General features: G+C 44.1%; 1 protein-coding gene across 1 annotated transcript; it reads right to left on the reverse strand.

The window, feature by feature from the left end:
• Positions 1-265: 265 nt before the first annotated feature.
• TNIP2 (TNFAIP3 interacting protein 2) lies at positions 266-7,378 on the reverse strand. The gene is made up of 6 exons (XM_018563273.1): positions 6,955-7,378; positions 2,994-3,278; positions 2,384-2,467; positions 1,925-2,206; positions 1,640-1,756; positions 266-745 (listed from the first exon to the last, which is right to left on the reverse strand). Exons 1-6 carry the CDS (start codon positions 7,318-7,320, stop codon positions 470-472), a joined length of 1,410 nt encoding a protein of 469 aa, XP_018418775.1. The 5' UTR covers positions 7,321-7,378; the 3' UTR covers positions 266-469.
• Positions 7,379-12,591: the final 5,213 nt, after the last annotated feature.

Genomic DNA, 12,591 nt, shown 5'->3' on the forward strand with positions numbered 1-12,591 from the left:
CCAGGAGCTGTCTGTGTTGCAGTTCGGTCAGTGTGCTGGGAGTGGGCAGCGAGATCACTCTCAGCACCCAACGTGCTGCCGCATATATACGTTATGCCAGCAGGAAGAGGTTAAGAACTCTGTATAGCTCATGTAGCCAACGGCCTCCTAAGGGCACTTCTATGAAGTGTCAGTTTTCATCCTCGTACTCAGTGCCAGGGCCAGGTCCTTTAGCAGCCAAGGCGAAAAGGCTAAAGTGCACCACTGCCCCATGAGCTGTAAACTACTTCAGCAGCATAGGATACAGGTCCTGCCCTTCTGCCAACCACCTGGCCCTGTCTGTACTGGCAAAGAATCAGCAGTGTGAAAGGCAGCACTAAGGCCATATTGCTTCTGCCTCACACTTTCCCAGCCTGATAGCAGCATCTTCATCACAGGCGACCAAAGCCTGTGGGGTGTAGTGATCAGATTGGAAGTACAGCAGTCCCGCTCACTGGCAGCATTCAGCGATGTGTTCTAGAAAGTTTTCCCCTAGTCTGTCATGGAAGACCTCCAAGCAGCGGGGACACTGTAGCTCATCCTGTCCTCTATGTTCAGAGTTGGGGCTCCTCTGTCGTTCTGGGTTGTCTGCTGCGGAAAGCTGTCTGCGGCTTTCGGCGTGCTCGGTGGTAAGGCCGCGCAGAGGCTCAGAGGATTTTTTCTGAATGTATGTTTTGTTCTGGTTGCCGATTTGAATTTGAAACTGGCTTCCAACATATTTTTCATCCTTTAGAAGAAAAAAAAAAAAGGAAATACTATTACACTTCCAGCCTACGAAAGTTGAAATTCTATCATATTAGTGATCAGTTCATATGTGAATCAGTCATGTAAACCTGTTTGTGTATTTGCTGAGGTGTACGTGCATATACGGCCTTTCTGCCTGCACAGCCAATACCAGTAACGCTGCCTAGGGCTAGTCTCTTCAGACTTGAAGCCTGTATAGACTCAATGACAATTAGGGGTCACTGGTGGTTGCAAGTGTCAGGGAACAAGCGTATGTGTTAGTATAGTACAGTAGCAGTACTACCACCACTAGTCAGGCCAATACAAGTACTACCACCATCAGCCTTGTTGATACAAAAACAGTACTACTACCACCAGCTCTGCTTGTACAGTAGCAGTACCCACCAATCTTGACGGTACAGTAGCAATACTATATCACCACCAGTCTCGACGGTACAGTAGCAGTACTACCACCAGTCTTGTTGGTAAAGTAGCAGTACTACCACCACCACCAGCAGTCTTGTTGGTACAGTAGCAGTACTACTACCACCACCAGTCTTGTTGGTAAAGAAGCAGTACTACCACCACCACCACCAGTCTTGTTGGTACAGTAGCAGTACTACTACCACCAGCAGTCTTGTTGGTACAGTAGCAGTACTACTACCACCAGCAGTCTTGTTGGTACAGTAGCAGTACTACTACCACCACCAGTCTTGTTGGTAAAGTAGCAGTACTACCACCACCACCACCACCACCAGTCTTGTTGGTAAAGTAGCAGTACTACCACCAACAACAACAATCCTGCAAATAAAATAGCAGTACTACTACCATCAGTTATGCTAATACAGTAGCAGTACACCAGTCCTGTATATTACAACAGAAGGACTCCAGTTCTTACCGTTCTCCTTGCCTTTTTCTGTAAACATGAAATCTGTTCGACCAGCTCCTGAATGCGGCTTTGAGCCCTCTCCCGATCTGCCCTCTCTGATGTGAAATCATCTTTGTAGACCATCAACTGTAAGAAAATAAACAGCAATGATTACTAACTCAACGCACCATACGGATCATAAAATCTATGTTTTTAAACCTGTAGATGTTACAGATATTAGTAATAAAAAAATACTACCCATAAATTTGGTAAAGGGTTAGTCTGAATCTACATGCATCAATAAACAGGTCCCACCTGCTGCTCCAGCATCTGTATTCTCTCCCGATCAGCGATCCTGGCACTGGCTGTTTGCATGGCTTCTTCCTGAAGTTTTATCTTCTCGTTCATCTTGTCTTCCAGAAGCCTGTTGAGTCTGGAGATCTCCTTCTGTAAGAGGTCTGGGTGTTTGTGTACTGAGGGTGCACTTTTCATATGTTCCTTCTGCGCCTTCATCTCCTTGAGTTGTTGGTGGAGACCCTTCACATACTCCTCCCTGCTGGCGTCATACTTCTGCCACTTGGCATTTAAGTCTTCCACCTGGGGGAACAATGACATCATTAGACTCTCTGCGGAGTATTTCTTTGTGGTAAATCAGGACATTCTGCCAGACATTCAAAATGCCTTCAATTCATCAACTTGATACATCAGGACATTCCAGTAAAGAGAAAAGAGGAAGTATGGTATAAAAATATCACAATATTTACATAGACTTACGTGTATCACTTTCTGTTTTAATAAACGGTTTTCTTCCTGTAACTTGCTCAGGATTGCTTCGTTCTCACTGTCCTTGTTCTGATTCTATAAAACAATCAGGAGACATGAGTGTTACTTTCCAGTATTTAACAAGTGGGAAAAGCACATTTTACCACAACCAGTACTAAAATAGACACATAGACCTTCATTTCTGAAATACGCATTGCCTGGCTGCCATCCTGATCCAGTTGCTTCAATGCTTTCTGAGAACTAGAACAAGATCAAGGGTCTTTGCTTATTGGTGTTCTACCTAATGTCTACAGTTCACACAGCAATAGTGCCCCTACTTTATAGGAATTTCCTATACACGTCAGTGCCACCTAGGGCTGCTAGTGCTGTGTGAATGGCATCCAGGCAGAACTTTTATAAATGAATCCCCCCTAGAGTTCGAATGTCACTCGCTGATGTCTTGTTCCAGGTCAGTGAATCATAAAATCAGCCACCAACAGCCAGGAAACTGGTATCTTAGAAGGAGGTCCCTATGCTTTGAAGTGTGAATGGGAAGTGGCACACACAAACGAAAAGTGAACAGACAGACTCCATGCAGGTGCAATATAAATGAAGTACAAACCTGCTGCTCTTCTGATGTCACGTGATTTTTCCGGTGGGTCTCTTCTAGGCACGTTACGAGTTGTTGGCACATTTCGGCGGTGGCGGCCAACTTGCGCTGCAGCTGGTGGGTTTCATCAGACAGAGAACGGCACAGGACCTCACTAGTAGCCTGAACTCTCTCCTTCTCCGCCAGCGACTGGTGCAGGCGGAAGATTTCCATCTCCTTCTCATGTGATGGCCAGCTGGACATTTTCTGCATCTTCTGGTTTCTCTCCTCTAGCTGCTGATGAAGCCTCTGGATTTCCTGTCATAGAAGGAACACAAATATGTCAGCATGCAGCACACCTCCGTACACATTCTCTGCTGGAGAACAGACCATGTGATGAATAGGACTCTACTATTATTATTATTATTATTATTATTATTATTATACAGCTTTACAATAAAAGGAAGACAAGATGGTAAGGAGGACCCTGGAAGTGATAACTTACAATGTAGAACGAATACAAATGTACAGTTTTTGTTGCAATGCATTTGTATTAGGAACACATTTGCAAGGATTGATTTATTACTTATAAAAGTGTTTTCTATATTAACTGTGCAATTTGCCCCAATACATTTCCAGCTGTCATTTTTTCCAGGGCAGATGTGATTAATAAAAAATTAAAATCCAACAGGCTCATTGAAGTTATGCAGTTAGTTCTAAATGTTGATCCGATGTTAACTTAAGCCTACACCAGGGGACTGGACTGATCTCTAAAGCTTTGCGTTCTCAACCTTTGAGAAATATTTAATTCCGTTGCTCTCTTTTGCTATATATTAGAGTAGGAGCTTGTTGTGGAACTACCTCTAAAGCAGGGCTAGCCACACTTTACCCCTCCAGCTGTGAGGAAACTACAAATCCCACCATGCAGCTGCCTCTGGAAACCATGCCTGTGGCTGTCAGAGGATTGCAATGCCTCATGGGATTTGTAGTACCACCACAGCTGAGGGACCAGAGTTTGGTTAGACTTGCTGTAAAGCTTGTGTCCTGGCATGCCCCTCTTCAATTGGCTAGAGAGCTACGTTGAGGGATAGGGGTGCGGGTGACACAGCCCCCCGGCTATGAACCTGGATGCTGCCACTTACAAAATGGGCACCCGTGATGTCACCAGGGCACTCAGGAAAAGGGAACTCTTTATAGCTTTAAAAATCCATATTAAGATTGACTGATGAAAGAATGTATTTGCAGTTATAGTGCAAACAGTGATGACATACCATGCTGGCTATGCGCAGTTCAAAGCGATCATTGTAATGACATAAACCGGATTGGATCTTTGTCTGTCTATTTAAACAGGATAGATATTTGTCCATCATCATCATCATAATAATAACTATCCTTAAAGGATGTGCTCACTAACGTTAGGCAATCTGCAGCTGCTAATAATAGGCAATTGTCATCGAGCACCCAGCCCAACTCTGTTTAACAGAACTCTAAGCCCTGTCTCTGTAGTAACTACCAAACAAACAGCATCCGATGGGTAAATGCATGCTCCCTTTTCACTGTATCCTCTGTATCCTCACAAGTCTACAAAGCCGAAAAGGGAGTGGACAGTGCAATGACTCACCCATGGAGCCTGCACTACTGATGGAAGTCACCCCAGGTTCAGGACATAGGAAATTCTCCAAGATACAGAAATAGAGATGTTCAGGATAAAGAAGACCGCTGTTGTACTCTGGTGATGATGTAGGAGTTCCCCCGGACCGCAGGATATGGGCAGGGCGTCAAACTTTCCAAACAGAAAGAGAAGTCACATGCGCTTTACTTGCCTTCATTAGAGCCATTGAACACATGACCTTGCATGCAATGTTCTGAGGGAATTGCACAACAACACACGCTTACGAGGTGATAACAGCACATTCACCAGAAGTGAGGACAGGGTCAATCTGGAGATGTGAGACAGAAACGCATTCCCAACACAACACACTACTGCAAGAATGCATGCAAGATCAAAGAGCTATGCCCCAATGCATTGGGCTTTGTTTTTAGGATCTTTATTTTATAAAAGATGACGATTATTTTCAAGAGATGTAAAAATGACAATCAAAGATCTTAATCCGTGTGTTAAAGCTTTGTAAGCCAACAGACACACATGTGCAAATGTCAGCATGGCCCTTTACAGCCGTTTCTGAACCTCTCGTGAAGGAAAACGTTTCACAACCGACTTGCAGAACTGCACTGCACAAGCAAAAACCTTTCCCCGGTGCAAAGTGCAATGTCATTTTTTTTATGTCATTCATAAAATGGTGCAAATGGCAATGATGTTCAATAGAGGACCAACCAGAACTGGCATTTCAAGGGTCTGATGTCATTCTGATTGTTAGTTGTATAGCCCAGCTCTGGGATGGAGGGAAAAAATAGTTGCAGTGCCTCCTCACCTTCCCACTGCTTGTTAAGTCTTTCCAAATTCAGATATAACCTTATAAAAGTAGAAGTGACACCCTCACTGTGCTGTACATATTCTGTGCAGAGAGCAGAGCTGTGGGAGGAGACCCATTACCAGATGCTTGTAGGAAACTACAGGAAGGGGGCGGAGACCAGACCAGTCACCCTGCACAAGCAGAGAGAGCAGCAGTGACTGGTCTGTATTACAGGAAGCTCCGGCTCAGAGGAAAAGTACAAGAGTTTGTTTCACTGATCTGAACAAAGGATATCACAACTCAAGTAAACTGCACATTCCTCTTGTAGTTAGACAAGTCTCTCCTGGTGTGCAGCTTCAATACATTATTCATGACATGAACAGATATTTATAAGTTTCAGTACGTATATCATATATTACTATATGTCTTGTATATCATAAATGAATATAGAAGTCTTGTTTATCATAAATCAGGGGTAGGCAACCTCCAGCTGTTGTGGAACTACATGTCCCATGAGGCATTGCAAGAATGACAGCCACAGACAGGACTCCCAGAGGCAGAAGCATTATGGGGTTTGCAGTCTCACCACAGCTGGAGTGCCAAGATTGCCCAACCCTGTCACCAATTAATATATAAACCTTGTATATCATACATGAATATATGAGCCTTGCACAGATGCAATATGCAATTAGCTTCCAATCCTTATCCAGTTATTAGCACTTCTGCCTTGCAGCACTGGGGGTCCCAGTTCTAATCCTGATCAGGATACTATCTGCATGGAGTTTGCATGTTCTCCCTGTGCTTGTGTGGGTTTCCTCTGGGTACTCCAGTTTCCTCCCACACTCCAAAGACATGCTGGAAGGTTAATTGGGACTTCTGTCTAAATTGGCCCTGTGTGACCTTAGATTGTAAGCTCCATTAGGGCCGGGACTGATGTGAATGTTCTCTATGTAAAGCGTTATGTAATTTGTCAGCACTATATAAATAAAATAAATAAAATATAAATAAGAAACAAAAATAAAATTACTTTTTAATAAAGTAAAATAAATAAATAGTTATCCTATAGGAAGCCGTCACTGGAAAGCTTACAATGGCTGCTCCCATAGAACAAGGACTGTTCTACAATGTTTATCCCGTGTTCTGCTCCTTGTTGTATCATCATCATCATCCATACATCCATCCATCCATACACACATACATACATCCATACATCATCCATCCATACATCATCCATCCATACATACATCCATCCATACATACATACATACATTATCCATCCATCCATACACACATCCATCCATACATTATCCATCCATCATCCATCCATACACACATACATCATCCATACACACATACATACATACATACATACATCCATTATCCATCCATCCATACACACATCCATCCATACATTATCCATCCATACATACATACATACATACATACATCATCCATCCATACACACATACATCATCCATACACACATACATACATACATACATACATCCATTATCCATCCATCCATACACACATCCATCCATCCACACAGTAAGTTCTATACATTGTTGTCAGATCTGTACCTGATTGAGGGACCCCACTTTCTCCTGGCTGATCCTCTCTGCCTCTTTCAGCTGGTTCTTCATACTGCTCAGCTGCTCCACCAGGCTGTCCACCAGGGACTTAGAGGGCTCCAACTGATTGCCCCCCAGCCCAGCAGTGCCATGTCCATCCTTCAGCTTCAGGATGAAAGCCTCCTTCTCGGCCAGCTGCCGGTTGAGGTTCTTGATCTGCTGCCTGGCCTCATGGTAGAAGGTGCTGAGGGTGTTGTAGCTCTTTAGTTTGGTCTTCAGGCTCCGGTTCTCCCGGTGCAGCTTGTCCACCGTCTCCTCCAGCACCTTGAAGCGGGCCAGCAGAGGATCCGTGCTGCCATCGCTGATAAAGGACATGGTGAGCGCACAATCCAGATCAACAATCCAAGAGAAAAAAGGATACCAAGTAACAACAAATAAAAGTGTCAGTCCACTTCAAGGGGGGGAACAAAGTGACAAAAGTCTGAGCCGAGTTTGTAAACAGAAAGAATGTAAATATAAGTGCAGCACTCCGATCCCTCACAGAGGGCGCTGGTCTTGTGGCTCTCTCCTAGTCAGGAGCGCAGTTCACTGTGACAGCAGCGGAGGCTGCTGGTGTATATAAGGAAGGGGGCGGGGCTCAGCATGGGAATTTCCTGAGGGGCTTCCCCCGGGTTCACGCGGATTTTTTGTCGTACTTTTGAACGGCTGGGACTGTTGATGAAAAATCCTCCGCGATCCGACTGATGGCTGTGCTGTCCTTCTCCTGAGGATCCTGGAAGTCAGCTTTCCTCATATCCTGCCCACCCTGTGCTGGGAACATTGTGACAGACTGCTGCTTCTTTTTAGTCACACGCAGACACTTCCTTCCTGACAGTAACCTTATCCTCCAAGAGATCACATTGACCTCCAGTCACTGCGAATCCGCACATGGAGCCATCCTACCAGGGCCGGATTTACTCCCCCTGCCGCCCCAAGGCCAGGTTCCACAATACGCCCCCCGCGCCGCCAAGCCCCCCTCCCCATCATACACCACGGGTGGGCAACGCTGGCCCTCCAGCCAAGCTTTCACTACAAATCCCAGCAAGCATCTGCCCTGGGAGTCATGCTTGTGGCTGGCAGAGTCTTGCAAGGCCTCATGGGATTTGTAGTTTCACCACAGCTAGAGGGCTGAGGTTCACACCAAGTGCGTTCCTGGAGCAGAGCAGTTACAGACCGGATCAAAACTGCGTCTAATGTATTCCAATGGTATTTTGGGCTCTAGTTCACATCGCAGCAGTCAGTTCCAGAGCATGTAAAAAAACCGCAGCAAGCCCTATTTTACCTGCTCTGGAACGCATGCAAACGCACTGGAACGCACTGAAAGCCCATTTTAAACCAAAAACGTCCAGGAACGCATCAAAAACATGGCAAAAAACGCGGTATAACACACTGCACTGCGTGTGCAGAAACTCATGCAGATTTGGTCTGCATTTGGTGTGAACAAGCCCTTAGGACAGAGGTAGGAAGCCTCCGCACTCCAGCCATGGTAAAAATACATATCCCATTCTGCCTCTGTCTCTAGGAGTTATGCCTGTGGCTGGCGGGGTCTTGCAATGCCTTATGGAACTTGTAGTTGAATACCAGCTGGATGGTCGGAGTTTGGTTACCCCTGCCATAGGTGAATCTATGAGGACAGAGGTAGGAAACCTCAGCACTCTAGCTGTGGAATCCCATCATGCCTGTGACTGGCAGAGTCTTGCAATACCTCATGGGACTTGTAGTTCCACAACATATGGAGGGCCGAACTTTGGTTGCCCCCGCCTTAGGTGAATCCATTAGGCCAGAGGTAGGAAACCTCGGAACTTCAGCTGTTTGTAAAAAATACAATTCCCAGCATGCATCTGTCTCTGGGAGTCATGGCTAAGGCTGGCAATGGCTCATGGGACTGGCGGGCCAGAGTTGCTCACCCCTGGGAATCTAGGAAAAGAAAAGGTTAATCATAACCCCCCCCACACACACACACGTTTGATATGATACAACTAGGGAATGATCCCAATCAATCATAACATGAAAGTATAATAAAAATGTTACTTTCCTTGGAAAGTGTTAGTCCTCATTCAGTGCGACAATCGGAATTGGCGCTTTAAAGCACTGAATGTGACAAATCCCGTTAATAAAAATGGTGCCCGCTCACATCTGAGCGTTGCATCAACTGTCACCTGTAGCTTGAAGATTAAAAAAGTACATGACCTTATTTTGGGGGCAGAACGGGGCATTTTTGGTCCTATAGACTTGTATGGAAGCACCTGAAAAATGCGCGTTTATTCCGGTGCTACTTTTTCAAAGTCAGTGGGGAGAGAAATGCAGGATTTTACTCCTGCAATGCCTCATGGGATTTGTAGTTCCACAACAGCTGGAGGGCCCGAGTTTGCCCATTCCTGGTCAAGGCCCCACTCACCCTTGCCATGCATTAACACATGCAAAAGCGTGCCAATGGGACTCCTAATGTGGCAGGCTTAAACTACGGCATGAAGTTCTTTGCTGCTTATGTCGCACGTAGGGAAGCCTATCGATATTAATGACATGCAAAGAGTTTGTGCTCTCTTCTCCTGCTGATCTATACTATAATAATAAGGTAGAACAGCTCAATAATCTTCAGCATCTGACACACTAGCACTAGTGCCTGCCAACAACCCCCCCTTCACTGCTCTCAGTGGTCCGATCCGAGGGCCCATACATCCCTACGTCTGTGTCTGGCTTATGTTCCAATCAAAGCCGTTTCTCTCCCCATACAAGTCAATGGAAACAGAAAAGGGGGAGCGAGGCTGGAGGCACCGGTCTAAGACTGAGGCAGAGTTACGGTTCAAGTGAGTAGAACTTTGTTATTTTATCTCCCTAGACAAAACGAGCACTTAACCTTTGCAGTACCAGGGCAGCCCCACTGCAGGGGTTACAATTTGTTTTGCCCAGAGTTCTGCTTTAAATGCCCTTGTGAAGTCACGTTTTGATGCACAGGGTTGCTATGTGTCCAACTATCCCATGATAAAGAAAAGTGTCTGTTCACGTTTGCACTTTTTGGGGGAAAATACATCCTTTTTTTGTGTTTTCAGTGTGTTGGGAGGCTCATAGAGGTAAATGGCAATGCATCAAAAAACATGAAGCAGTCATTTTGATGTGTTTTGGCGACAGGTATTAAATGGATGGCGTTGCCTAGTCACCATAATATAATTAATAGGAGGCGGGAGTCTGAGAAACGTTCCCATAGAGAACGGAGAAACAATTTAAAAAAAATTCTGGAACAATGTATTTGGTAATAATTCATCATCTTCACTGAATTGGCATATGGGAACGGATGGGGAATTTAGAGTGCAGGCGCTATTTATAGAAATGACATTTAAAAAAAGTATGTTATGTTTTATTGTCCCAATGTTTTATCTTATGGGATATTACTACATTGCTTGTGACCTAAAAGCTGTCTGTACTTCCTGGTTACAAAACGAATTATGCAAGTACGTCAGAGATGTCTTATGAGTCCAGAATGATGTTCCTTGCACCGGGCTATTCCAGAGCAGGCTTGTCACTGACGTGTTAATGGGGTGATTACCCTTTTATGTCTTCAATATGGTGAAAACAGATAGACATAGATAGATATAGATATATATGTCTATCTATCTATCTATCTATCTATCTATCTATCTATCTATCTATCTATCTATCTATCTATCTATCTATCTATCCTGTATATACACAAACAGGGCTTGCAGGACTTAAAGTAGTATTAAACTTTCAAACTTTTTTTCAATAATGAATCCAGATCAAACAAATATACATTGCCCAGAAAAGTATTTCTTTACATTTTTGCCCAAGCGCTTACAGCCATCATGTTTCCAAACAGCTCCAATTCTTTCAGCTCAGCTTCCCTGAACTTCCTGTCCAGTACATGATCACAGAGTAGACTCCAGCAATTTTTCATCTACTAGCTTGGTGAAGGAAGGAGGAGAAGGAAGTGTCTTACCCTGCCGTGCCTGAGTGTTTGTGGGGACACACAACGCTTACTAGCGCACACAAGGGTTGCCCCATAGGACCCTGCAATGGAAAGGAGCATCAGGACCAGTGCTCAGGGGACCAGCTGACAGCAGGAAGCTAAAACTCTTAAACATCAAGGAGCAGCATCCATTGTAAGTGATTTCATCAGCATTTGAAATAGATTAAAATCCCTTTGACTTTAATATCACTTTAATAATAATTTACTATGTTACATAGAACATATATAACATCACAATGGTTTCAGATAAAAAGCCATCATCAGACCAACTACCAACTAGCTATATTTGCCCTGAGGAAGGGCTGTTGGCTAATCGCTGAGTGTTTGCATTGGCTCTCCTCTCTGACACGCTGTCACAGGAGGCTGAGCAAGCGGAACAGGGAGGAGAGCCCAGCCTCCTGTGACAGAGCTGTCTCCGCCCCCACACCGTTCTGCCGGACTGTGATAGGAGGCAATAAATATATATATATATGTAATAAAACTATATTCACTTTGAATACCCAATCATGTCTAAGGGGGAAAGAACAGGATTTTGCTTGCACAGGGTTGGATGATTAAAGGAAATGCAGCTTCACCTTATTCACTAAGTCAACACTCGCTGTGAAAAGTGAACATTTTATATTCCTTTAGGAGTAGAAGTTCTTCACATCAAAAATAGAATACTCACTGATCTTAGTAAACAACGTACAAGCAAAAACCCTGTTTTGTTTTTTTTAAATCTTCTTTGCACATTATTATGTAGTCAAACACACATTCACCCTATTTACTAACATTCATTTTGCAGAGTGAATATTAACCTTGGAAAGTGAGCATTCAACTCATTGAACCCCAAGCGGCCAGGATTGCACCTGACAGAATGGCGTAGCTGTATTTGCTATGATAAATATGTTGTAGATTACCCCAACAGTTCCTGTTATGTCCCTGGTCCTAGCGAGAAAAAATATAGTGGATTATGACTCGATAATATAATTATTGGTCAGACTGACAGGTCTACCTTAAAAAACAAAAAATTGGTGCTTATCTATTACCGCACATGATCCCGTATTTTATTTTGCTTCCTTACCGTGGCCTAAAACCAATCTAATTTATTTCCTACCCAAGAAGGCCAATTGCAATCTATTGTGGACAGATGTCATTTTTTTTTGCAGTTCAATCAAATGCTTGTTAGCAATATATCCAGCAGGTGGCAGCACTTGGCCTGTGACTGTCTCATATGTTCATTGCATTTTCAGAAGGTGGATGTGGCTGCAGGAATTGTTCTTGTGGGAAAATGAGGTCAGCAACGTGGTAATTCCTTGGCTGCTGGCAATGCAAAGCAGGCTGAGTAAAGCTTGTTGTGGGAAACAAATGTTGCTGAAAGTTCCCCGGTTACGTTTAGAACTTTGCTGATAATTCTACACGACTGTCTATCCGTCTGTCTGGCGGCATGCATATTCATATGATTTCAAAATGTGCCTGGTCATTTATTTATGGAATTAAAAGCAAAGACAAATTCTATTGAATGCCCGCAGGCGTCGCCCCTTTCCTTGGCTTAAACGCATATCTAGAAAATTATTGGGGGGAGGTGCATTGTAAGGATGTTACTAAATTGACAACTAATACATTTTTCTTGTGAGGAAGGG

The sequence above is a fragment of the Nanorana parkeri genome, unplaced genomic scaffold (genome assembly GCF_000935625.1).
Source record: "Nanorana parkeri isolate BGI_ZX_2015 unplaced genomic scaffold, ASM93562v1 scaffold647, whole genome shotgun sequence".
In the NCBI taxonomy this organism is placed as follows: domain Eukaryota; kingdom Metazoa; phylum Chordata; class Amphibia; order Anura; family Dicroglossidae; genus Nanorana; species Nanorana parkeri.